Source organism: Oryx dammah, unplaced genomic scaffold, assembly GCF_014754425.2.
Source record: "Oryx dammah isolate SB20612 unplaced genomic scaffold, SCBI_Odam_1.1 HiC_scaffold_1, whole genome shotgun sequence".
Classification (NCBI taxonomy): Eukaryota; Metazoa; Chordata; class Mammalia; order Artiodactyla; family Bovidae; genus Oryx; species Oryx dammah.
The window spans coordinates 60,401,488-60,428,160 of record NW_024070185.1 but is presented as its reverse complement, the minus strand read 5'-3'; the positions used below and the strand labels follow the sequence as shown (position 1 = coordinate 60,428,160).

General features: G+C 49.0%; 2 protein-coding genes across 6 annotated transcripts in view; one reads left to right on the top strand and one right to left on the bottom strand.

Moving 5' to 3' along the window:
- Window positions 1-14,426, top strand: part of ZBTB5 (zinc finger and BTB domain containing 5) — a 30,566-nt gene extending 16,140 nt beyond the window's left edge. For 3 of the 4 annotated variants that reach the window (XM_040224396.1, XM_040224562.1, XM_040224485.1), the window contains exon 2: window positions 10,048-14,422. In XM_040224396.1, coding sequence (XP_040080330.1) covers window positions 10,052-12,082 — 2,031 coding nt within the window. In that variant the 5' untranslated portion in view covers window positions 10,048-10,051 and the 3' untranslated portion in view covers window positions 12,083-14,422. Of the gene's footprint in view, window positions 1-10,047 lie in introns of all 4 variants that reach the window. The other variant, XR_005718380.1, reaches the window with a different exon arrangement.
- A 1,498-nt stretch (window positions 14,427-15,924) lies between these two features.
- On the bottom strand, window positions 15,925-24,871 carry GRHPR (glyoxylate and hydroxypyruvate reductase). Of its 2 annotated transcripts, none has more exons than XM_040224200.1 (9): window positions 24,745-24,871; window positions 22,762-22,892; window positions 22,326-22,398; window positions 21,659-21,775; window positions 20,484-20,572; window positions 19,331-19,435; window positions 18,403-18,538; window positions 17,749-17,879; window positions 15,925-16,262 (listed from the first exon to the last, which is right to left on the bottom strand). In XM_040224200.1, the coding sequence occupies exons 1-9, from the start codon at window positions 24,825-24,827 to the stop codon at window positions 16,141-16,143; spliced, it is 987 nt and encodes a 328-aa protein (XP_040080134.1). In that variant the 5' UTR covers window positions 24,828-24,871; the 3' UTR covers window positions 15,925-16,140. The 2 variants fall into 2 exon arrangements, with proteins under 2 accessions (XP_040080134.1, XP_040080209.1); XM_040224275.1 differs by having other exon boundaries at window positions 24,617-24,816.
- Between the last annotated feature and the right edge of the window lie 1,802 nt (window positions 24,872-26,673).

The following is a 26,673-nucleotide window of genomic DNA, read 5'->3' as shown; positions in this document are numbered from 1 at the left end:
GATCTACTCAATTTTTCAGTTTAAACATAGCCTATTGACTTCCTCTGGTTAGAGATAAGAATTTGTCTTTTTATGAGTCTGTTGATTTCTCCTTATAATTTCTCCTGCTAGTTTTGCCCTCTGCATTTCAGTGCTCACTCCCCATTCCTCCATCCCCCACTATACTTAGAATTTTCATTAAATCAGCAGTTCTCAAAGTATAGTCCAAGGACCAATAAGGGCCCCTGAGAGTTTTTCAAGGAGTCTGTGAGGTTAAAACTATTTTCATAATGATACAAAAACTTATTTTTCACTGTCATTCTTTCATGAGCATACACTTGTGTGTGATATTGCGAAAGCCTGATTGCAGAAGCAATATGAGCATCCAGCTATCTTCAGTTAATGCAGAAATGTAAAACAATGCCTCTTTCCTCATTATTAGTTAATTTACTATGTATTTTATCTTTTAAAACTTTTTATTTGGTATTGGGGTATAGCTGATTAACAATATTGTGATAGCTTCAGGTGAACGGCGAAGGAACTCAGCCATACATATTCTTGTATCCAGTCTCCCCAAACCCCCCTCTCATCCAGGCTGCAATATAACATGTTTCATGAGTGTACACTTGTGTGTGATATTGCAAAAGTCCGAATGCAAAAGCAAATATGAGAATCTAGCTGTCTTCTGTTAATGCAAAAATGTAAAACAATTCCTCTTATTTTTTTTGGTGGGAGATACTATTTTTCATAAATTAGTATGTAATTATATACTGTTATTTTAAAATTAATTTAGAAATACGTGTTTTTAAGTGGCCTCAGTTTTTAAATTCCCTAGAGCTTTATTTCCTCATCATGGCCTAGGGAATGGCTCAGTAAATGCTAGTTGGACTACCCTGGTGGTCCAGTGTTTGGGTCTCTGTGCTCCCAGTGGGTTTGACCCCTAGTTGGGGATCTAGATCCTGAATGCTGCAACTAAGACCCGGGGCAGCAAAAAATATAAAAAGGTAATGCTAGTTAAAGATGTCTGCGCTGTCTGTGCACATGTGCTGTGACACCAGCTCTTTGGCTTTCTGTTGCTCTTCTTCTCTCTCGTTTTCAGGTTGGTCACCTGACACCCCGCTGTGTGTAGAGCAATGTATTACAAAGTCACCTGCACACGACGCACGTGGACAGGGGCTCAGACTGTCAGAGGAATGATATAGTAGCAGCTGTCCAGAGTCTTTTGACCACCCCAACCTTTACATCTGGGTAGGCTGTAAATTGTGAGTCCCATTTTCCAAGGTAGAATTTTACAGTGCAGATAGGAGAACTAGGTTCCCTTGGTCATAGGAACCTGAGTGGGGTCTGGATGCAGGTGTGAGCAATATGGAATGATTTGAGCATTTAGAATTACTCTGGCCAGTCCAGTAGACATTTGATTAGTTAAATAAAATTAAAAGCTCATTTCCTCAGTCACACTAGCCACATTTCAGGTGCTCTGTAGCTGCCAGAGACTAGTGGACAGCACAGCAGCTATGCCGGTGATTTCCATCACTGTAGAAAGTTTTATTGGATAGTGCTAGTCTAGAAGGTGCAGTGACAACTACTCTTCTGAGCAGCTAATCCAGAGCAGGGTCCATGCAAAGTTTGAGTGGCCGTGGCAATAATGATTTTCATAATGTGGTTGGATGCTCTGCTTCATTCCAGTACTGCTCTCGCACCCTCCTGGAGATTTTGTGAGCTTCCTGACATCCTTTAATCATAAATCCCCTTGTCCTTAAATCAGTTGAATGAACTTACTGCATTCAGTTAAGAGCTCTGAGTTATCCTGAAGTGCTTTCTGACACTCTAGATATTGGAAAGAACAGTTGAATAATCTAATTGGCCAGTTTTATGGCTAAAATTAGCTTTTATCATAGTGGATTTGATTTCTATTGCTAATCTAAATGATCATAAATTGACTGATTACATGATATTGAGATAAAAGAATATTATCTTTAAAGAGAAATTAGTTTGGAGTTATCTCTAAATGGGTAATTCAACACAGTTATTAATTTATAGAGAATAAGTGTTTTTCCAGGTTTTGATCATCTCTAATGCCACGATTTAGTTTCACAACTTCTAGAGCCCCTTAAGATAGGAGCCCTGGGACTTCCCTGGTGGTCCAGTGGTTAAAACTCTGCCTCCCAAAGCAGGGGTTGCAGGTTCAGTCCTTGGCTGGGGAGCTAAGATTCCACATGCCTCTTTACCAAAAGATGAAACAGAAGCAATATTGTAACAAATTCAATAAAGACTTTAAAAATGGTTCATATAAAAAAAATCTTAATTTAAAGAAGAGGAGGAGGAAGTAAGGAATCCTGCACTGCCCTGACAGTAAGGCACACAGAACATCATAGTTCTGTCCCTAAGGTGCTTTCAGAAGAGCCTGGAGTACTCAAGTTGATTTCAAGGACTGTTTGTTGGGGCCTCTAGTGCAGGGCTGACAATCTCTAAGTGATATCAAGTTATATGGACTGTTTACCTATTTTCCAACATTATTTAATCTCTGGGTTTTTTTCCAGGGCATCTTTAGCCACCTCAATAGTCTCTTCACATAGGTTTCTGAGCCCTGGGAATTTCCTCAGAATGGTACTTTTGAGACTACAGTTTCCTTCCTACTAATGCCATTTCTATGGAAAGGGGATTGAACATTAAGTGTTTGACATTTTAGTGAATGACCTTTTGTGGAAAAGAGTGGTGGTTTCTTCTTATACTCAAGGTAACTGACATTTCAGAAAGTAAGGAGGCTGTTTTTCCTCAGATAGTCATATTTCTGCTGCTTGCTGAAAAGAAAGGCATTGGACAGAATATCATTATTCTTTCAAACTGATATGCTGCATCTAAATACCACTTACTTGGGGAGTTAGTCTTTTATGTTCCCCTCATCTGTTAAGTCAGATTAATAAGGCGCACCTGGCAGGGTGTTTTGAAGATTAGAGATACAATAAGTGAGAAGTACTTAAGATGGCACTTTAACAGTTACTACAGCATTGGTTCTGGTCTCCACATTAGGAGAGAAAGCAGTAAGCTCAGCGTCTGGAGCTGCCTGCTCTCACCTAACAGGGCCCCAGTCGACATGGTCTCTCAGTTCTCAGAGAGACTCGGGCCAGTGCAGCTTCCGAAGACAACTCCCTGTTTTATTTCTTTTGAATAAACTTGAACCAGAATGTTTCTTGCCTGTTACTGCTATAAAATAATCACCTCCTTGGAACTTGACACTTATTAGTATATGTGTTTCCTTTCCAAGTCAGGGGGCTGTCGACTTGTGAGCAGTGATTGCTTTTTGTCTAACTGATCTCCCCAAAGCCTTGACCTCTTTGATCCCTGATTGATTGCGTAGGGGTCCGGGCACGTGTGCTGCTACTTACCATTGTTGACCCTTCACTCAACAATGAATATGGCCAACTCATGGCCACTGCTTTGAGGCATTTTACCATCTGCAACTTTCAAGGTATAGCAAAGGCCTGTGGCTTAATACTCTCATGGCACTGTAGACCCTTGGTTTTGATGGATTTAGAGTTTGTCATTTTTGTTACTTCCCAAGGATCTTAAGGTGTGTGTTCTCTGGTTACTTGTCATTTCGCTCAATCAAGACTTGGCCTGCTCTGTGGTGCTGGGCCACTAGAGCAAGTGGGCAAGCGTGGTGTGCAGCTTGGCATCCATGTTGCCTTCTGCTTGCAGTAATCCTTGCAAAGTGCCATAACGGAATCTGTGAACTTGGAGATGTGCAAAGATCTCAGGATGTGTGTGCCTTTAGAATGTCAAAGATGTACCATGTTTTTTAAAATTTCATTTTATATTGGGAATTCCTGGGTGGCCCAGTAGTCAGGACTCCACACTTTTGCTGCCAGGGGCCCAGGTTCAATCCTTGGTTGGCCAAAAAAAAAAGAACGCATTTTATAAAAGTTAATGTGTGTGTATATATTTATATTTTAAAAGGCACATAGTTCCATAAAGTTTAGAGCTAAAAATAGCAGTCTTCCATCCCTTCCTTTTCCCTCCAAATTCCCACTCCTCAAAGGCAACCCCCACTCCAGTACTCTTGCCTGGAAAATCCCACGGGCAGAGGAGCCTGGTAGGCTGCAATCCATGGGGTCGCAAAGAGTCGGCACGACTGAGCAGCTTCACTTTCACTTTTCACTTTCATGCGTTGGAGAAGGAAATGGCAACCCACTCCAGTGTTCTTGCCTGGAGAATCCCAGGGACGGGGGAGCCTGGTGGGCTGCCGTCTATGGGGTCGCACAGAGTCAGACATGACTGAAGCGACTTAGCAGCAAAGGCAACCACTTTCACTTGTTTTAGTTTGTTTTTCCACTACCGACTTATGTATTTCCAAACAACATTCTTATATTACTGTTTCTTGAGGTAGTATTTCAGATATTATTTCTTGACTAACAGGGAAGGTGGCAGTTTAACTTTCTTTCCTCTGCCCTGCCCCACAATGCACACCGGCCTTCTCATGCTTCCAGTATCTCAAATGTGGCTCTATGTTCACAACATTAGGACTCTGTAAACAAACTACACAGGATATTGCAACTAAACACCCATTAAGTTTTTAAACTGTCCCATTTAAAATTCTTGTTTTATATAACATTGTTTTATATGATGTCTTTACATTTTTACAGAGCTGTTAACTTGTTAGCACCCTCAGCCATGTCATGTGGTCTGCCTATTCCCTTTTCCCTTGCGGGGGACTCTGGTCTCTCAGCTGCCTGCTCCAGTCTGTTCCCCTGCCCTGCTGCCTAGCTGTCACCTTGGGCTTCAGCATCATCCTTAAAAATTCTCTTTGCCTGTTTTCTAGGATGGGTCTCAACTTTCTGTATTGTCTTCCTTTTCTTGGTTTATTCTCAGCTTCCTTAAGCACAACCTTTAATAGCTTCCGGAGAAAAGATATGTGGGAGGTAAACTTTTGGGTTCCTGTTTGTCTGAATATGCCTTAGCCTACCCTCATAATTGATTGATAGTTTGACAGCAAGGAGAGGTAAGAAAGCCTTCTTCAGCAATCAATGCAAAGAAATAGAGGAAAAGAACAGAATGGGAAAGACTAGAGATCTCTTCAAGAAAATTAGAGATACCAAGGGAACATTTCATGCAAAGATGGGCTCGATAAAGGACAGAAATGGTATGGACCTAACAAAAGCAGAAGATATTAAGAAGAGGTGGCAAAAACACACAGAAGAACTGTACAAAAAAGATCTTCACGGCCCAGACAATCATGATGGTGTGATCACTAATCTAGAGCCAGATATCCTGGAATGTGAAGTCAAGTGGGCCATAGAAAGCATCACTACGAACAAAGCTAGTGGAGGTGATGGAATTCCAGTTGAGCTATTTCAAATCCTGAAAGATGATGCTGTGAAAGTGCTATACTCAATATGCCAGCAAATTTGGAAAACTCAGCAGTGGCCACAGGACTGGGAAAGGTCAGTTTTCATTCCAATCCCAAAGAAAGGCAATGCCAAAGAATGCTCAAACTACCGCACAATTGCACTCATCTCACACGCTAGTAAAGTGATGCTCAAAATTCTCCAAGCCAGGCTTCAGCAATATGTGAACTGTGAACTCCCTGATGTTCAAGCTAGATTTAGAAAAGGCAGAGGAACCAGAGATCATATTGCCAACATCCACTGGATCATGGAAAAAGCAAGAGAATTCCAGAAAAACATCTATTTCTGCTTTATTGACTATGCCAAAGCCTTTGACTGTGTGGATCACAAGAAACTGTGGAAAATTCTGAAAGAGATGGGAATACCAGCCTACCTGACCTGCCTCTTGAGAAACCTATATGCAGGTCAGGAAGCAACAGTTAGAACTGGACATGGAACAACAGACTGGTTCCAAATAGGAAAAGGAGTACGTCAAGGCTGTATATTGTCACCCTGCTTATTTAACTTATATGCAGAGTACGTCACGAGAAACGCTGGGCTGGAAGAAACACAAGCTGGAATCAAGATTGCCGGGAGAAATATCAATAACCTCAGATATGCAGATGACACCACCCTTATGGCAGAAAGTGAAGAGGAACTAAAAAGCTTCTTGATGAAAGTGAAAGAGGAGAGTGAAAAAGTTGGCTTAAAGCTCAACATTCAGAAAACGAAGATCATGGCATCTGCTCCCATCACTTCATGGGAAGTAAATGGGGAAACAGTGGAAACAGTGTCAAACTTTATTTTTGGGGGCTCCAAAATCACTGCAGATGGTGACTGCAGCCATGAAATTAAAAGACTCTTACTCCTTGGGAGAAAAGTTATGACCAACCTAAGCAGAGACATTACTTTGCTGACTAAGGTCGGTCTAGTCAAGGCTATGGTTTTTCCAGTAGTCATGTATGGATGTGAGAGTTGGACTGTGAAGAAGGCTGAGCACCGAAGAATTGATGCTTTTGAACTGTGGTGTTGAAGAAGACTCTTGAGAGTCCCTTGGACCGCAAGGAGATGCAACCAGTCCATTCTGAAGGAGATCAGCCCTGGGATTTCTTTGGAAGGAATGATGCTAAAGCTGAAACTCTAGTACTTTGGCCACCTCATGCAAAGAGTTGACTCATTGGAAAAGACTAATGCTGGGAGGGATTGGGGGCAGGAGGAGAAGGGGACCACAGAGGATGAGATGGCTGGATGGCATCACTGACTCGATGGACATGAGTCTGAGTGAACTCTCGGAGTTGGTGATGGACAGGGAGGCCTGGCGTGCTGCGATTCATGGGGTCGCAGAGTCGGACACGACTGAGCGACTGAACTGAACTTGACTGGGTATGGTCTAAGTTGGAAATAATTTTCTTGGAGAATTTTAATGGAACTATCACCTTTTACCTTCCAATATTGCTTTTGAAAAGTCTAATGCCAATTTTATTCCTGATTCTTTGTTAACTCCCCAACTCCAAACTTTCCAGATCTTTATCCTAAGTGTTTTAAATGTCACTGTGATGCACCAAATGTGGGGATTTGTCCTCTGTACTCATGTTGCTGTTTACCTGCTGGAACTTTCTAGTTTGAATAAGTAACTTCTTCAGTTCTGGAAATTATTCTTTGCTAATTATCATTCTTGTCACGTTCTGTCTTTTCTCTTTTTGTATTCAGACATTGGACTTCATTCTTTTTTCCCTTGTTCATTCACTTTTATTTCTCCTTTGCCTTGTCTGCCACATTTCTCCAGCCATATAATCTTGCAGCCCTTCTAGTGACAACAACAACAAAATTTTTTTGCAACTTTAAATTTCCAATAATTTTGTTTCTGGAATATCTCTTAAAAAAATTAAAAACAGGGGCTTCCCTGGTGGTCCAGTGTCTAGGACTCCATATTCCCATGCAGAGGGGCCGATTTTGATCCCTGGTCAGGAAACTAGATCCCACATGCCACAATTAAAGATCCCACAACTAAGACCCAGCACAGCTAAATAAATGTTTTTTTAAAAATTAAAAACTTTCTCTTCTTGTTTTGTGGATATGGTATCTTAGCTCTCTGAGGATGTTAATTATAGGTGCTTTTCTTTCTTAGTTGTGTTTCTTCCAGATGTGTTTCTGTTTGTTTAGAACTTTTTCATGTTAGAAGATCCCCCCCTCCAGTTTGTGGTGTTCCTGAGTAACTGGAAGCTGAGTTAATAGGCCTTGAGGACTGGAGGCTTCACCGTGGGGAAGTCTGATGGGGTCCCAAGTGTTCTTCTCTTGGAGGCACTTCCCGGGCATATGAACCCAGCTGCTAGTCTTCTGTTGGTGGGGAGGGGGGTGCGGGAAAGCATCTGGCCTTCTGATGCCGACTTTAACTTCATGCCCGCTTGTGGATGTAGCAGCTCGTCCCAGCCTCGCAAGCACATGTTGTCTTGAGTACAGTTTCTCTGGTTCAGCCATGAAAGCCCAGCAGGGGTCTGCAGCTTCTTCCCTGCAGACGCCTTTCCACACCCCCTGGCAGAGGCAGGGGCCTCTTCACCCTTTCCACCTTAGCACTTGCAGTACTCTATTGTATTTGAACATTGATTAGTCTGTTCCCCCTGAGGGTAGAGATCCGATCTGTTTTGTTGATCATTTTATCTCTAGTACCAGGCACACTAGATGCTCTGTCTGCGTGTGTTTGTATTCTGGAGTTTAACCACTAGATTCTGCTTCACCCCCTCCCAGAAGACCAGAGGGTCCTTTGGAGAGGATGAAACAGGGGTTAAACTTTTTGGCCCCTTCAGCTTCCACAGAGTCTGTGGGCAGAGGGCACAGAGCTGCACCTCTTTGGGTATATTGACCCTGTTTTCTAACCACACAATGAGTGTGTGTGCTGAGCACTGGTCGGGGACACAGACTTTGAATCAGCAGACACATAGTTCCTGGGAAGTATAGCAATTTCTTAGGAGAGAATAAACAAATTCTTGTTTCTAATGAGTCCAGGAGATGAAAATGTCCAGATATTTGATTTCAAACTGAGCTTTGGAAAATTTTCTACTTAGTGATGTGATCTCTTTTTCCCCTTTTTTAACGTTTATGAAAATTTTCCAATGTACGAAAAATAAACTTTGAAACAAATGCCAGATATCATGTCATTTCATCTGTAAACATTCTAGTGTTTTCTCTTTAAAAACTATTCCTTTGGGGGAAAAAATCAGAATGCCATTATCACACGTAAGGGGTAAAAAAAAAAAAAAAAAACCTAGTAATTCCGTAGTATTATCAAAGATATATGTGATGTTCTAAGCAGTCTGTTTGGTTTTATTTTTGTCTTTAAAATATATATATATTTATTTGGCTGCACTGGGTCTTAGTTGTGGCATGTGGGATCTAGTTCCCTGACCTGAGAGTGAACCCAGGCCCCCTGTATTGGGAGCACGGACCACCTGGACCACCAAGGAAGCCGCTGATTGGTTTTATAGAAGCCCTGAAGTTCAAAATGTAGTCTGAAATGGTGGTTTTAGAGCTTGCTCATCTCCTGTTTTTCTTTCCCCGTTTTTTTTTAAGTTTAATTAATTGAGTTTTTCTGTGGTATAATGTACATACCATAACATTCCCCATTTTAAGTGTACAGATCAAGTATTTTTAGAAAATTTGATGCATAATCATCATATTAGAACATTTCCATCATGTCCCTGAAAGTCCCTTATTGCAGTCCTGCCCTGAGCCCAGCCCCAGAGAGCCATTAATCTGTTCTCTATCTCTGTAGGTTTACCTTTTCTGTGCCACAAGTGTGGAACCTCCGTGTTTTTTGTTTTTTTAATTGAGTAGACTTCGAGCCAGTCCTTTTGTCTTGGCATCATCTTTGCTCCACTTCTGGCACCGTGGCAGCCAGTTCTGAGCCTCTGGGTGGATGGGGACTTAGGTATAAATCAGATTGTTTTAACCACTGCCAGTTTTAATTGTTGTTGTTTAGTCTCTAAGTGGTGTCCGACTCTTTTGTGACTCCATGGACTGTAACTTAGGGTTCAGTTTTCTGGGTGTGCTAAGTCAGCACACATTTGTTTACCTGCTCACCAGTTTCCAAAATGCCATTTATACCTCTTTCCCAGTCTTTTTTTCCTTGTGGGTTTTTACCTTTAAAACAACAACAAACCAAGAAACTTTGGTGTCTTTTTAATGGGGTTTCAGGAGTATGTATGGGGTGGAGAGGGTAAATGCATGTGTGCAATTTACTACCATCTAGAACTGGACATCTTCCCACTAATGTTGATTTGCACTTTTCATCGTTTAAGGTCTCCGTTTAGAGTTTCTTGGAGTTTGTTGTTCTCAGGAATGCAGAACTCTTGACTTCTCAGGTATAGTTGTTCTATCACCCACATGTTGGTCTTTTCTAACAATGGCCCCAAGTGTTAAAAGTGGGTTATTTAAGAGTGAAAGGAAGCCTGTAAACAGCCAGTTGGCTGATCTGCGCGTGTCCATCTAGATTTCCGAGGCTGTTAGCTGAGTCAGCATTTGTTCCTTATTGGACAGGTGTTTAGTCTGTGTGCTCCCAGCAGGAACACCACAAGCTTTGAAAGGTCCATGCTTGGCCATTCATGCCTCTCTGGTCAGTGCCCGCTCTGTGCTCTGACTTTGACTTAAGCTGTTCTGCATGTTAATTCTTTCTTTCTTTGTATTGTAGGATCATGGATTTTCCTGGTCACTTTGAACAGATCTTCCAGCAGCTGAACTATCAGAGACTTCACGGCCAGCTCTGTGACAGTGTCATTGTAGTGGGGAACAGACATTTCAAAGCCCACCGCTCGGTACTAGCAGCGTGCAGCACGCATTTCCGAGCCCTGTTCTCAGTGGCAGAGGGAGATCAGACCATGAACATGATCCAGCTGGATAGCGAGGTGGTGACAGCAGAGGCCTTTGCCGCACTGATTGACATGATGTACACCTCCACTCTCATGCTGGGGGAGAGCAATGTCATGGATGTCTTATTGGCAGCCTCTCACCTGCACCTGAACTCTGTTGTTAAGGCATGTAAACATTACCTGACGACCCGGACGCTGCCCATGTCTCCCCCCAGCGAGCGTGTTCAGGAGCAGAGCGCCCGCATGCAGCGCTCCTTTATGCTGCAGCAGCTGGGACTGAGCATTGTGAGCTCCGCCCTCAGTTCCAGCCAGAGCGGCGAGGAGCAGCCAGCCCCCATGAGCTCCTCGATGCGTGGTACCCTGGACCAGCGGACGCCCTTCCCCATGCGCCGCCTGCACAAGCGCAAGCAGTCTGCGGAGGAGCGGGCCAGACAGCGCCTCCGACCCACCCTGGATGAGTCTGCCATCTCCGACGTGACGCCAGAGAACGGGCCAGGGGTTCATTCCCGGGAGGAGTTCTTTTCTCCAGATTCTCTGAAAATCGTGGACAACCCTAAGGCTGATGGGATGGCCGACAACCCAGACGACAGCACCATCATGTTTGACCAGTCCTTCGGCGCTCAAGAAGATGCCCAGGTGCCCAGCCAGTCCGACAACAGTGCCAGCAACATGGCCCAGCTCTCCATGGCCTCCCGTGCCACTCAGGTCGAGACTAGTTTTGAGCAGGAAACCACAGCTGAGAAGAGTGCTTTTCAGTGTGAAAACCCGGAGGTGGGCCTTGGTGAGAAGGAGCACATGAGAGTGGTGGTGAAATCTGAGCCCCTGAGCTCTCCTGAGCCTCAGGACGAAGTGAGTGACGTGACCTCCCAAGCGGAAGGCAGCGAGTCGGTGGAGGTGGAGGGGGTGGTGGTCAGTGCCGAGAAGATAGACCTCAGCCCAGAGAGCAGCGACCGGAGTTTTTCAGATCCCCAGTCTAGCACTGACCGGGTAGGGGACATCCACATTTTGGAAGTCACCAATAACCTCGAACACAAATCCACCTTTAGTATTTCAAATTTTCTTAACAAGAGCAGAGGAAGTAACTTTAGTACCAATCAGAACAATGACGATAATCTCCCAAACACAACCAGTGACTGCAGGCTGGAGGGGGAGGCCCCTTATTTGTTGAGTCCAGAGGCTGGGCCTGCGAGTGGGCCCTCCTCAGCCCCTGGTGCTCATGTGGAGAACCCATTCAGCGAGCCCGCGGACTCCCACTTTGTCAGGCCCATGCAGGATGTGATGGGCCTACCGTGTGTGCAGACCTCAGGCTACCAAGGAGGAGAACAGTTTGGGATGGATTTTCCCAGGTCCGGTTTGGGATTGCACTCCTCCTTTTCCAGGGTAATGATGGGTTCCCCTCGAGGAGGAGCCAGTAACTTTCCATACTACCGCCGCATAGCTCCCAAAATGCCAGTGGTAACTTCTGTCAGGAGCTCACAGATCCCAGAGAATTCTGCCAGTTCCCAGCTAATGATGAATGCAGCCACGTCCTCATTTGAAAATGGCCACCCTTCGCAGCCCGGCCCCCCGCAGCTGACGAGGGCATCTGCTGATGTCTTGTCAAAGTGCAAGAAGGCCTTATCGGAGCACAATGTCTTGGTTGTAGAGGGGGCTCGCAAGTACGCCTGCAAAATCTGCTGCAAGACTTTCTTGACCTTGACAGATTGCAAGAAGCACATCCGTGTTCACACAGGTGAAAAACCCTATGCCTGCCTGAAGTGCGGCAAGAGGTTCAGTCAGTCCAGCCACCTGTACAAACACTCGAAGACCACCTGCCTCCGCTGGCAGAGCAGCAACCTCCCCAGCACTTTGCTCTAGCCTGACCTCGAGATAACGCCGATGCCAGTTGTAGGACCGGAACTAAAATCTCTGGTTGGTTGGTGGTTAATGCCATGGGGTTTAAGACTTCAGGCTGTGAGTGGCTCATGCAGATTTCGAAGACTAACAAGTGGAGAGTTCACAGGTGTCGTGCTTGTGCCACCGCATTTCTGAGTGCAGTGCACACATTCAGAGAAGGGATCCAGTCCCTGAAACCACGTTCTTCCTTAGGGTTGAGTAATGCAGTCGGAAAGTAGTCTGTAATTGATGTTAGAAGTGGCACATTGAAAAATTAAACATTGAAGTGCAAAAACATTTTTTAGCAATTTTTGTAAAACCGAAGCATTTAATTAAATTTCCTATATACCTTCTGATGAGAATATTATATACTTGTATACAGTGATGCAAAATGCACTTACGTGTAACCAGTGGCAACTTTGTGCCTGTCTAAAAGGAACACCCTTGAGGACACGCCTGCCTGCCAGAAATGCTTTAAAGTCTATCATGAGCTGGCTCTAGGCTTCAGAAAGTACTGTATTTTTTTGTCTGATTTGCAGTCACAGATGCTGCACTTTGATGGTGCTGACACTGGGTCCAGAGCGAGCATTCTCTGGACTAACAGGTGTGTATATACTTTTGAAAACATCATCGTTAGATAGATGTTTTAACAATTTTTCCCAGTTTTAAAGACAAAGTTGTAAAAGGAGTATGTACTTACAAATAGGGAGCGACAAGTAAGGTGTTGTTTCTGTATGTGCTGTTTTAGCGGTATTTTAACCAGTTAACTTGTATTACACATGTTACAGTTTGGAAGTCAGAAGAGCTAGTGTTCGTCTTTGTTCTGATGATGTGGAGTCCTGTTTAGTGGGATCTTTTACGGCCCATTTACCCTTTGTTCTGTGCAGATTTCGGGGGCCGGTCCAGCCTGACACATCTCACCCAACGACAAGCCCGTTTTCTGCTTCGCTTCTTCACACTTTCATGCCACTTACAGCATCTTTCCTGGGCCTAGATTACTGTTTTCAGGTAAAAAACTAACCAAAAGTGAAGTCAACCCCCCTCCATCGTGGGCTTTATTACTGTTCTATTCTATGGTTTTAAAGTACAGACTCTGAGCTTCTGTTGTTGCCCCAACCCAGTACTGAAGGTTGGTATATATTTTCCCATCTCTATAAGAGGATTGGGCAGCCCAGAACATAGAAGCCACCAGGGTAGCATCTGAGACAGTCTGAGGAGACCTCTGGGTGACTGACCTGGCCTTCTCTGCGCCGCCCCTGTGGCCTTCCAATCCTTTGGGCAGCATCTGTTAGGCTGAGCCTTGGCTTGAGAGCTTCCAGGGGAACAGCACAGGTTAATGTGTCTCTGTAGAGCTCATGAAGTCAGTTTAATTAATACATGAACATGAGTTCATTTTTTTACACAGTTTATTTGAGACACCCCAAACCACTGTGCATAATTGAGTAAAATCCTTCCGTTCTTATGCTTTGAAAAGTAGTCAGCATGTGTCTTCTCTTAATCTAGCATATGCAGTTACACGTCTGTCTGTAGATAAACTCATAATGCTCACTGTCAGATTTAGCATCTCCTATGAACTGATTCCCAGGGAGGAAAACCAAAAGGGAAGCCTCTGGTCCGTCTCCTGAAAGGGGAGGGGAGAGGTGAGGAGGAGGGTGGAGGCCGTGGGATCACCTGTGAAGTTTGGTGTGTGTGGAAAATTGTTAGTAAGTCATGTTCTGACGATGTGATGAGGCTCTACATCCACCTGTCTGTGGAACCAGTGACTTGTGAGATCAACCCTGGGAGGCAGGTGGGTCAGCGTGGAGGAGGAGAGGCCCTGCCTGGCCTGGGAAGAAGAGTTGGCGGCACAGAACGGCGGTCGCCCTCCTCCCCTTCCACCTTGAGGAAGAGGTGCCAGGAGGTGGCCCCCTACCTGAGCTCAGGCTTCAGTGGACTTGCCTCGGGGACTGACACAGTGGCTGGAGCCCCGCCTCTCCACTGCCCACTGGAATCTGGAATCTCTCATCTACCTCTTAGTCAATCAGTTTCTATGTGTGAGAAGCAAGCCTGTGGGCCAGTGTCCTTGTACATGCTGTAGCACTTAAATAATTCAGAGGTTCCCTGGAAGACCAGTCCCAGGGTTCCTACAACTGGTAGTTTCTACCTGAATTTTAACTGGTATTGGGTACCTGGATTTCGATTGGTTAGCCTTAATTATAGCTTGGCATAATCATTTCTGGTGACCAAATCATAAAGTTCTATCAGGGCACCTGGGTCAGTGGTGCTATGCTGGTCAATATTTGAGACTTTGAAATAAAAGCTTTGTCATATTAATGCCTCTAACTAATTATGTGTTCTTTTTCTTCACCTTAGGTTAAGGTTGAAACAAAAGAGTGAAGTAGTATTGCTTTTTCTGCTAACCCTGCTGTTACCATGTTACCAGTACTCTGTTTTAAACCAGGCATCTTAGAAAATACTCTGATGCTGTCAGTAACAAGTACTGGTCGTTAGTCCCTTGTGCTTTTCCCCTCTGTGCTGTGGATGGGGCTGAGGCGGTGTCCTCAGTCCACCGGCCCTCCTAGAGGGCCTGCCAAATTGTGTACTTCCTGCTGCTCCCTTACCTGCCTCCTAGGGGAGAAACCCCACTCTTCAGTCTGGCTTGGCTGTGGGGGAAAAGCCGGAGCTGAGTCCCTTAGCAGGCACAGGGCTTTGGCAGTGCTGGCAGCCAGGCCTGAGGAGTGAGGAGGTGCTTAGTAAAGGGCATCCACCTGGGAGCAGGAGGGGAGGAGGAAATGGATACAAGGAACAAAGTGTGACGGTGCTGAAACTAAGTTTAAAATAAAAATGAAAGAAACCTACCTACCCTGATTATTCTTGACCAAAAAGTGAGTATTGTGACTTTACCTAGTTCTCTTTGCCACATGTATTTAATTTGCCTAATGGTCTAGGTAGCAGGTCCCATTACTGTGGTCACCACTGGGCTGTGACTGTCCTGTCCTCAGTGAGGGAAACTTGGAGGCCTTTTGGCTGAGGCTAAGGTGGCTTGGCATCTGGTCCCATCACTTCATGTCAAATAGATGGGGAAACAATGGAAACAGTGAACTCAAGTCAGATTTTATTTTGGGGGGCTCCAAAATCACTGCAGATGGTGATTGCAGCCATGAAATTAAAAGACGCTTACTCCTTGGAAGGAAAGTTATGACCAACCTAGATAGCATATTCAAAACCAGAGATATTACTTTGCCAAGGTCCTTCTAGTCAAGGCTGTGGTTTTTCCAGTGGTCATGTATGGATGTGAGTTGGACTGAAGAAAGCTGAGCGCCAAAAAATTGATGCTTTTGAATTGTGGTGTTGGAGAAGACTCTTGAGAGTCCCTTGGACCGCAAGGAGATCCAACCAGTCCATCCTAAAGGAGACCAGTCCTAGGTGTTCATTGGAAGGACTGATGCTGAGGCTGAAACTTCAATACTTTGGCCACCTCATGCGAAGAGTTGACTCATTGGAAAAGACTCTGATGCTGGGAGGGATTGGGGGCAGGAGAAGGGGACGACAGAGGAGGAGATGGCTGGATGGCATCACTGACTTGATGCACATGAGTTTGTGTGAACTCTGGGAGTTGGTGATGGACAGGGAAGCCTGGTGTGCTGCGATTCATGGGGTCGCAAAGAGTCGGACATGACTGAGTGACTGAACTGAACTAAAGGTGGCTTGGACAAGTTCTAGGAATTCAAATGCTCGGGGCTGGGGATGGGGGTTGGAAGCAGAACCTGGAGTCACTAGATGCCCTGGCTTAGGAAACGCAAGCAGATGCTTTTGTCAGTTTCTCCCAGTTACATGCCCAGACATCTCCGAGAATTATTTAATAGAATTACACACTTGGGGCTCGGATGCTTCCAACCACAAAAGTGTAGCACATCTGTTAGTACCAGTCTTCCCTCTGCAGAATGGGTACAGATCAGACTTTTTCCTCTGGCTCCCACCCTGTTGGTCCAATCAAGCCAGGGTGCGTCTGACAGAAGCCCAGGGCCACTTGCTTTCTGGTCCACAGAGTCCCCATGTGGTTACAGCTTGAGTTCACTGGGCATCGGCTCCCCTCGCAGGCCAGCCAGCAGGTTGTCAGCTGCCAAGACAGACATGATGTTTCGGGTCCTGTGGGTGGCACTGCCAATGTGGGGCAGGATCACTGGAAAGGAGAGGAAGGATGGGAAATGAGAAGGGTGGTTCAAGAGCCTTACCTCGGGCTAGAGTTTGCCAGGAAAAAGAATAAGGAGAACCCCCCTCACTTCTTGATTTGCCTTCCCTCCTGTCCCAAAACACTCCTCTCCCCGGGGCCACCAAACCCAGACTCAAGGGTGACAAATATGCATCCTGAGCATGAGGGTCAGGGCCAGAAGGGGTCCCCAGAGCCTCTCTAGACCCGCCCTTCAGATACCAGACAGTGACAAGAGGTGCCAGTTTACCAACTCATCCACACCATGGGGCCCCCCTGAAGGCCCCAGGCCTCTGAAATAACTTCTCCCAAAATAACAGATGAGAGGCTGGACAGCACAGTGCCCTCTGACCCCACTGCAGAGCAAGTGGAGTCAACGGTCCCCAGAGTGTGCCTTCTGAAAGCAGTCCCAGGGCACTGCGCTGAGTGCTAGGCTTCGGGAATGGGACAGTTTCCCAGCCCAGGCTCCCTTCACACTGGCACAGGGTGGGAATGGTAGTGCCTCCAAGGGCTGTGATAGCAGGAGCGTTCAAGGGGGGGAAGGCAGCTACAGGCCTCTGCGGTTTTCCATTCCAGAGGGTGAGCAAAGGGCAGGACTGGCCCAGATGGCCTACGGCCCTACCTAACAGTTAGGTATTAGTCTGGAGACGGAAGCCAAACCAGCTACCTGAATAGAGAGAACGTAATATACAGAATTGTCAGCTCAGCATGGAATTGTTAACTGAGGAAGCTAAAGAGGAACTCTAAGTGGTTCTCACACTGCTCCCGGGCTGAGTAGCAGCCACGTGCGAGATGTTAGACACACGTTGTCAGGCCCCACCTGAGACCTCCTGAGGCGGATGCCCATGGGGGCCCGGCACCATGCATTTGGTCAGTCCCTCCAGGTGACCGATAGCATAAAAGTTAAGAACCACTAAGGTATCACAGGGGTAGCAATGCCAAACCTCCCCAGGGGCTGGGGGATAGGGGAGAGGAGTGAAGTCAAGTGAAGTGAAAGTCATTCAGTCGTGTCCGACTCTTTGCAACCCCATGGACTATATAGTCCATGGAATTCTCCAGGCCAGAATACTGGAGTGGGTACCCTTTAACTTCTCTGGGGGATCTTCCCAACCCAGGTCTCCAGCATTGCAGGAGGATTCTTTACTAGCTGAGCCAAAAGGGAAGCCCAACAGTACTGGAGTGGATAGCCTATCCCTTTCTCCAGTGGATCTTCCCAACCCAGGAATCCAACCGGGGTCTCCTGCATCGCAGGTAGATTCTTTACCCACTGAGCTAGAGAGGGTGGGGTGGTTAAGAGGGCCTCTGGAGCTTGCCTCCTACCTCTGATAGCTGTGGCTTGTGGCTCGGAGGGGCACGGTGCCTAAGCCGAGTGTCTGGGAGAACTGCCACTTGGCTTCATCAGCCGCAGTGGGAAGAGCCACCGCCGGGAGAAGTGTTTCTGACAAAGGATGGTTCTTACCACAGTTCTTCAGGGTCAGGAGAGGGTGATTAGTAGGCAGTGGTTCTGGGGTCGTCACGTCCAGTCCGGCAGCTGCAATCTGACCGCTGGCCAGGGCCTGGTACAGGTCGTCCTGGTCTACCACTTCTCCCCTGGGAATGACGGGGTGTCCTGAAGCACTAGTAATAACTAAGAAGGGATTGGAGTGGCTGGGAGGGAAGGTCTGCTCCCGTAACATGTTCAGTGGACTAGAGGCACCCTGCGGACATTTTTGAGGACCCAAGACAACCTGGGTTTTGGGTCTGTCTTTCCAGAAGTGTGCGAGTTCAAGCTCACTGACTCACACAGACAAACCCAGGCTCAGGGCCATGAAGGCTGGCCTCTAACAGGCTGTAAAGACTGTTAAGTCCAACCGTTTGTGGTTAGAGGAACAAAGTTACCTAATTTGCTGCCATGGTGCCTTCACTTCCTGAGCTAGGTCAAAGTACTGCTGGGAGCCAGACCAGGCCCTGCTCTGAGCAGCTGGGATGTGCTCTGGGGCCCTTACTGTCCTGAGTTGAGCGGTTGGTTGGTTTATGGAGGGCAGTAGACTCAGCCTGAGTCTCATTGACAGCCTGTGGGGATCACAACAGCAAGGGCAGCCCCTCTCCAGGCTCACCCGGTGACCCAGGATACCTGCTGATGTTGACAAACACAGCTGTTTTCTTCATCCACTGGAAGAAGTCCTTGTTGCACAGCCCCCTGGTCGCCGGTGTTAAGGAGCAGGCCACAACGATGAAATCGGACTCGGCAGCCAGCTCGGGGGTGGGGACTGGGGGAGCGCAGGGCTCCGTCAGGTGCTGTGTCCCGGGTTAAGGACAGCAAGAGGGTGGGAGACCTGACCCCTCCCGCACCCCTCCTATAACAGAAACTCCCAAGATGCTTCCTGAAGGCGGCGCCCCACCTGGACAGCTCTGATAACTGCACAGTCGATGGCCACTGACGGGATCCTGATGTGCTATATCCTTCAGTCAGCCCCCTGCTCTAAAGGTGGGGAAACTGAGGCCAGAGAGGAGCAGAAGCTTATTCGGGGTCCCACAGCGGGGATCTAGGCCACACTGCTTTCACTCTTTCAAGGCCCAATGTGCCAACAGGGTGGAGTGGCTGAAATCCAGCTTGCCTTCTGCTCAGCAAGATATGCACCTGCCCAGGGGACTGGATTCACCCAGAGACAAGGCTGAGGGTCAGCGCTAACCAGTTTATTATGGAAACTGAGCGAAAGTTCCCAGCACTTCCTTACATGTGTCATCCTTACATGTACGATTCGTTACACATTATCAACATCCCTGCTGTGTGTGTACAAAGACAACAGTGAGAAGGGGCCCTGCAGGACAGGAGACCCGAGTCTCTCTGATACTGAGGGGACTCGGTGTTGCCTGGCTGAGTCCCTGCGCTGCCCGAATAGGCCTCTGCATGCAGGGCAGGGAAGTCAGATAAAGCCTAGGGGACATCACAGGCCTGTGGAGCTCCTGCATTCTGCCCCGAAGTGCTGCCATTACAGCAAACACGGAGAACCACCTGGCCAAGCAGAAGGGGCCCCTGCAGAAATCCAGCTTTTACTTACCAAACTCTGCCTGGAATTCCGCTGCTTCCTGAGGCCTGGGCTGGCGCCCTGTGTATAGAAATCTCTGGACACCAAATGGTTTCAGACGCCGAGCTATGGCCTGGCCTGGTGGCAAGGAGTCAAGAGTCAGCGCTTGTTCCCAAGCCCTCGGAGGGCGAGGGCAGGAACAGCCCAGCAGCTCCAGGGAGAGAGAGCCCCTGGGGGAAGGGCTGGGGGGCAAAGTCCTTTCCTACGTTAACTAATCCTGCCACAGTGCACCCAGCCCCCACCACCCCACACTGCCCTCAGCTCAGGGGTCCATCCTTCAGAGACCACAGCTCCTGTGTGGCTGGGACTGGCCTGGGCTGTCCTCACGTGGTTCTGGCCATCTTGAGGGCCACTTTCTAACCTTCCCCGAGCATTGGATGGACCTGGCAGCCCAAGAAAGGCCTGATCACGTGGTCCCCTGCCTCCTCTGGACGCTCTGCTTCTGTTAATGCAGCCACAGACCCCAAATGACTCTTTGATGGCACTGCCAACTCGCCCCACCTCTAACACCTTTCCACATACGCTGCTGCCAAGACGGGCTTGGGCAGCTGCGTTTTCTGACTCAGAACATGCCCCAAAGCTGCTGGGTTCCTCCAAGCAACTCTCTAGTGTGGCAGGCAGGGCTGCCAGCTAGCCAGACAAGTTATGCCCACTTCCTACCCTCACCCTCGCCTCTGCTCCAGGCAGGATGCCAGACTTCTCCAGTGCTGGGGCCACTGGAAGAAAAATAGCTCTGCCCTGCCTCAGAATCACAGGTAAGCTCTGTCCACTGGACCCTCTGGTTTCTGTGTTAAGGCTTCAGGAGTCAAATGCCTTCTAGAAACCAGGCCTTGGGGAGCAGGTCTCCCCAGCCCCTCAGCCATCACGGCTTCATCTGCTCTGTATGGAGCTATAATCATAAAGAACCCTGGCTCTTACATCTTTCACCTAGTGACTTCTTAAGGAAGTCTTTTTATGTTTTGGCCTGTCTTTTACAATGCTATGTCTTCTCGCTGGAGATATCCCTACTGCACACAGGTATGGCGACCCTTCCCAAAGAAGGACTGTCAACATCCAGACACAGGGTGCTGGAGATTCTAACCAAGACATGTGAGCCAGGAAGCCAAATGGGTAGATGGAGCCTCACCTATGCGCCCCAGGCCAACGATACCGACGGTGCTCTGTGAGAGGCCGTGGCCACACATCCACAGGGGTTTCCATGAGGTCCAGCCACCGCTGCAGGGAGGGAGGAGGGGCGGGTGAGCAGCCCTGGCTTTGGGCAAAGATGAGGGCTGCTGCACAGACCCCACACTCTCAGGCATGGGCTGCGGTCCAAGGGACAGGCCCCACCCTTCAGTTAAGGATGGAGGGGACCACAGGTTACACCTACAGCCACTCGGCACTGTGGATAAGCAGTGGGAATGATTCTTCTTTTAAAGCAATTGGGGACACAGAATCTGAGGGCTGGAAAGCTTCTTAGAGGTTCTCCTCCCTTTCTGCAGACAGGGACGCTGAGATCAGAAAGGGCGACGTGTGAGGTCACACAGCCAGGGCAGAGCAGCAGGTTGCAAATCTGGAATGTGGGATTCCAAAACCAATGTTCTCAGTGCTCCAGGGAAAACAAAGGCCCATCCTTGCTGCCCTGGACCAACGGGGGAACGCAACCTATCTTGAGTCACCTCCGATGAAGGGGCCAACTCCCTGGACAGGAGGGTGGGAGGGACACTCAGCACTGTGTCTACTCAGTCCCACGCAGCCTTGCCCCTGCCATATCCCACCACGAAGCCCCTCTCCCAGTCCACATTCTCTGAGCGCCTGCATCTGCATGCCTCCTGGGCTTTGCTTGGGTCAGTCCCCCCCCACCTTGAGTGCTTTCCCCGGTTCGGGATGTACAGCCCCATCTCAGTCTGAAACTCCCAGGTCAAGGTTTTAAATTTTCAGATTTTGGAAAGAGGGTAAAGTATATCTGCTGTATTCTACATAACGCACTTGACAACACCTGGGGCGGCACCTGTATCAAACACGTCAGTGTGTCCGCAGCAACATGAAACCACCTGCAGTCTTCAGAGCCTTCTGGGTCCACGTAATGGTGGACAGGGCCCTCTGAGGATGCCCACCAGCTACTCCTGCAAAGCCTTCCCTGCTCCACACCGCACCCCACAGCCTTCCCTGCATGCCCTGTTTGTTTCGGCTCTGCTGTGCACTTTAGTATCTTGCCTGAGTCTGTCTCCCTCATTAGCTGGGGATCACCCCTGGGCCAGGGGCAGCACTGAGTGCGCAAGTGCAGAGCAGAGCCAACTTCTCCGCTGGGCGTTCACTCACTTCTTCACCTCCGCGATGGCCTCTGGCAACCGGCGACAAGTGGTAAGCAGCAGGGAGACGGCGAGCTCGGCCGTGGCGTCTGTCAGGACACCCGGAGTGTAGCCCACGCGGATCCCACTATGAACCAAAGAGCTGGTGGTAACACTGGCTTCAAGCACCTTCCCAGTTTCTACTGCTGGGACACTGCTGTGATGTGGCTTTGCTCCTTCTGCGCTGCCTGTTGGGAAGCTCAGAGCTGTAGTGGGCCCCCAGGATTGGCCAGCCCTCAGTCCCCTCTTGACCATCTCCCGTTTTGAGAAGGATATAAGATGGAAGACCAAGCTCCAATGTATGGAGCTCCAGTAACTATGATTACTTAATCTTTCTGAATTTCCTCATCTAAAGAGGGAAATAATAATTCTTGCCTTTTCTACTTGAAGGGGTTGATGTGAGGGTCAAAAAAAAAAAAAAAAGAATGAATGAGAAAGGATATTACCTGGACATCGTTACCCACTGTTTCTGCTCAGACTTATCTTAACTGACCTGTGCACACGTTGGCAGATTTTATCATTGGCTACCTTACATTTTCACCAAATGGTCAAGAGATATGAAGAAAAAACAGATACTCAGCTCCTCTTTTTCCCTCTCTGGTAGTCACCCTTTACTCCAGAGCCCAAGTTGCACTTACCGCTTCTTGATTTCATCCAGAGCCAAGTGATCGACACCCACAGACATTGTGCTGATGACTCTGAGGTTAGCTCCTATAGGGCAGAAAGGCATTACTTGTATCTTTCCTCAAGGGATTCAAGGCCTTCCCACATATATAGACGGGTCTGGAAAAGGGAGGGCCCTGCTAAAGGTCATAAACCAAGCCTGAACAGAGCTGGAAAAGGGCCCAGGGCCCTGGCTCTCCTCCACACCATGGTCTTTGCCCTCTTAAGGCCTCCCTCCGGGGACTCACAGCCAGCTAAGAGGGGCAAAGTGTGTGCCACATGGAGCTGTGGTCTAGGACCACAATGAATGCCCTCAGAGCTCGCTGAAGTCACTAAAGACCTGCTTGGAAAGCAGCAGCGGCAGGCCAAGACTCCCCGGGAGCCCTCCCCAGGCCTGCACAGCACACACACCTGCAGCGTCCAGGAGCTTCTTGTCTATGCGGTCCAAGAGGAGGCAGAGCAGGCCATGGGCCCCAGCCATTCTCTGTTCCAGGTCCTCTCTAGGGATGGGCTCATCAGAATCCCACTGCTCCACCTCACAGCTGAAGACAAAGGGAAGACCACTCAGAAGTGGGCAAGCCCCACAGGTGCCCACAGGCCCCCAAAGCTCTCCGGCCACATCCACAGATCCTGTCAGAGTGGAACACATTGTTTTCTGCTTGCTCTGGCCTCAAGCTGCCTGGGGCTGGCTGAGGGGAGTCAAGGTTAGGTGTGGGCGGCCTCAGAATTGTTCCGAGAGGGTGGCTGAAGGGTGAAGGCTGTCACAGAGCAGAGCTCTCCAATAAGGACTGAAAAGGGCCTAAGCTGAAAGGAGAAAGTCACGGGGACCATTCTCAGCTCAACCCAAGAAGAGCTTTCTTTATCCCCACAGGAGGCCTCACAGGCAGCAAGCTCCCGGGCCAGGCTGCCTACTGGGAAGGCCAGGTGGGGGGTCCTGGCAGCAGCCGGGCTTGGACCCCTTGTCCGGTTGTACATCTTCTCCTGTGAGTCCGTGAAAGGAGTAACCCTTGTTCTTGACTCTGTACATGTGCTGTGCTCTGCTTAGTCACTCAATTGTGTCCGACTCTTTGCGACCCCAGGGACTGTAGCCCACCAGGCTCTTCTGTCCATGGGGATTCTCCAGGTAAGAATACTGGAGTGGGTTGCCATGCCCTTCTCCAGGGGATCTTCCCAACCCAGAAATCGAACCCGCGTCTCGCGCATTGCAGGTGGGTTCTTTACCATCCGAGCCACGGACAAGACCAAAGCAGTTCAACAGGGAGGAGTTTCAGGGGGCGCTGCCAGAGCGGCTGGTGGGCCCCAGGCACGTTTCCCAGCAGTGCTGCCCAACCTCCGCCCCATGACATTTAATTCAGTGCAGCGAAAACCCATGGAAAATCTACATGTGCAAGACACAGAGCTGCTGGCACTTTCCAGAACGCCCTGCCCAGGCGCCGTCCTCGCAGCCTCCTTTCCTGGACAGTGGCCCAGCGCTGCAGCAGTGTGAGCGTCGCTACTAGTGTTCTTGTTGTCTTTGCCTTCCCCTCTCCCCGTCAAGTCTTCACCAAAAGTTTGATTGCAGGCAACAGAAGAAACAAATTTCATTTTCCCCTAGCACTTGTTTCTAAGGCTGGGTCCACCTTCTCCTCGCCTGACACGGGAAGTGAAAACCTGCATGCTGCAGTGCTGACTGCCGCAGAGCAGATCTCTAATCCCAGCTGTGCCGCCTATAGAGCTTGGTGAAGGTACTTGACCTCTCCCAGATTCTCTGTAAAGTGGGAATCACAGCACTGATTTCACAGCATTGAAGAATTAAGAGTTTACTTATAAGAAGCACCTGGCAAGGTGCAGAGTTCAGTTTAAGAAGTGCTACCAGAGGCCCCCTGCTAGGACCAGACCAGTGACTGCCAAGGCCCCTGACCCGTCCAAGCGACCTCAGAGATCGATCAGACCTTGTGACATGAGCAGTCTGCCCTCTCCCCACGCTCACGACTGGGGAAGGCTCCAGCCTTCACCCCACCCCCACTGCAAGTGCCACGGAACTGCGGTTCCCAGCGGCACAGTAACGGGCCTGGAGAAAGCTTGACCCCTGAGGACTTCCTCTAAGGTTCCCCAAACTCCAAGACCGTTCCAGCCAGGCATGGGTTCGAAAATGAGGCGGAGGCCCAAGCTCAGGATCCCAGTTCTCTCTGGCCCCACGGACCGCCGTGTCCGCCCCACCAAAAAGAAGTGGGTGGCGGGAGGCCGCCCCCCGGCCCGCCCGGAGACGCTGAGTCACCCCACGTACAGGCTGCCCGAGGTCTAGGAGCAGTGCCCCCGGCTCCGCAACCTCTTCCCGCGACGCCACCCGCGGAACGCGCGCCCGGAGGGAGGGGACTCGGCGCGCGGAGAGGTCCGGGGGCGCCGGGCTCTTACTCTGCGGCCCGGGCGAGCGCGGCGCTGCCCTCGGGGGGAATCCTGCGTGTGATGAACACCTTCATGAGTCTCACTGGCCTCATTGACCCCGCAGCCGCCGGATATTGGGCCCAGAGCGGGCGGGCCGGAAAGGGGGCGGGGCCTCGGGAGGGGCGGGGCAGGAGCAGGCGGGGCGAGGGTGTGGATTGGCTCCGGAGCTGGGGGCTACTCGGGCTCCGAGTGTGCGCCTTGTGCGTTTCTGTGTTTGTGTGATCAAGCCTTAATGAAACAGACTGGCTCTGGAGCTGGTGGCAGGCTCGTGCCCTTGACCACCAGGGCCTACCTCTGAGTACTCACTGCCTCAGAGCCTCCGGTCGGTCTTAGGGGTTGGGATAGGTAAAGAGGCAGCCACGGGAGAGTCCTGTGTGAACGTGCGGGGGTGCCTGTAAAGGTGCCTACAGCTGTGAGTATGCTGCGGGTGTGGTCAAGGGTCATCCCCATTCCCAGGGTCTGCTGTGCCTTGACCATCTTCTCTAGGTCTGTTCCATCATGGTCACAATGATCCAGGCAGTGGTCTTTAGCCACACAGACTGGACTCTGAGCCTGGCCTATTGTGCAAACACAGGACCCTGGACCAGGGCAGCCTGAATCCCAGCATGACCTCCTTAATACTTAGTGCAATTTCCCATAGGAAGCCCACAGTTGAAAGCCACCCAGTTTGCTGGACACCTGCTGACTGGCCGAAAGCAGGTCAGGCATGGGGTCAGGGCCAAGATGCTGGAGCAATGCGGGACCATGGGGTCATGGGCAGAGACTGGGATTGCAGTCAGGTGGACAGGGTCTGACTCCCAGCTCTGTCACTTACCAGCAATGTCGTCTTGGTCGGTTCACATCCTCTTCCTAAGGCTGTTTCTTCAGCTTCAAGATGAGGTGATGAGCACTTACCTTTGAGGGCTATTGTGATTATTAAGCAGGCAACACTTGCATGGGCCCTGGGCCATGTTTGATAGTCACCAAGCACCGAGGCCATGAGAGAGGTGAGGAGTTCAGGCTCTGGAGCCAGATTGCCTGGGTTTAAATCGCAGCTCTGTGACCCACTAAGGACAAGTCCTAACCTTCTACATGCCTCAGTTTCCTCGTCTGTAAAATAGATGTAAAGTACTTACCTGCCTCATGGCTTGTTGAGAGGATGCCTATGTACAGTACTTACAAACAGCAGTATGTTTGGCTGCACCCCTCAGGCCTACAAGCCTTGTAGTTGTCCAGCTTTGAAACTGAAGAAAGAGCCTGGAGACAGAGACATCAGTGGTTTATTTGACAGGGATCATACACAAAGGGTCCTGGAGCCACACCTTGCCAAACAGATGCTGGCAGAACATTGCAGCAGTCTTTACTACCCGAGGGAGAAGGCAGCCATTTGCAGGAGGGAATTGGCATCAGGTGGGCCCATCAGTTACCAGGGACTAATTAAGCCTTCTAATTAAGAGGACTGGATAGTCATTTGAGTGAAGCAGGGACCAGATATACAGCAGCAGATATACAGAGAAAAGAGACTAGCCACCGTGAATGGCCTAACCACACAAGGTAACACATGTCACAAGTGCTTAATAAATAGTAACACATTCAAGGAAACCCATACCCCAGCAATAGCAGCTGGTCAGAGGTGCACATGCTGAGTAAACAAGTGAGAGGGGCCCAGACTGTCCCTCAGCTCTGCCGGCTTCATCTCTACCACAGGCTATTCCCATACTTGCTCCCAGGCTTGGGAGCTCCTAGAAGGCAAAAGCCCTACCTGTTGGTCTCTTCTCTGTGGATGTTAATCTGAATCCAATCTGCCTCTTCAAGGCCCAGATAGGAAGGAGAGACAGGCCCCAGAAATAGGCCTGTGTCACTCTATGGTATCTTATTGTAATTTTAATTTACAGTTCTCTTTTGAGCCAAGTTAAGCAC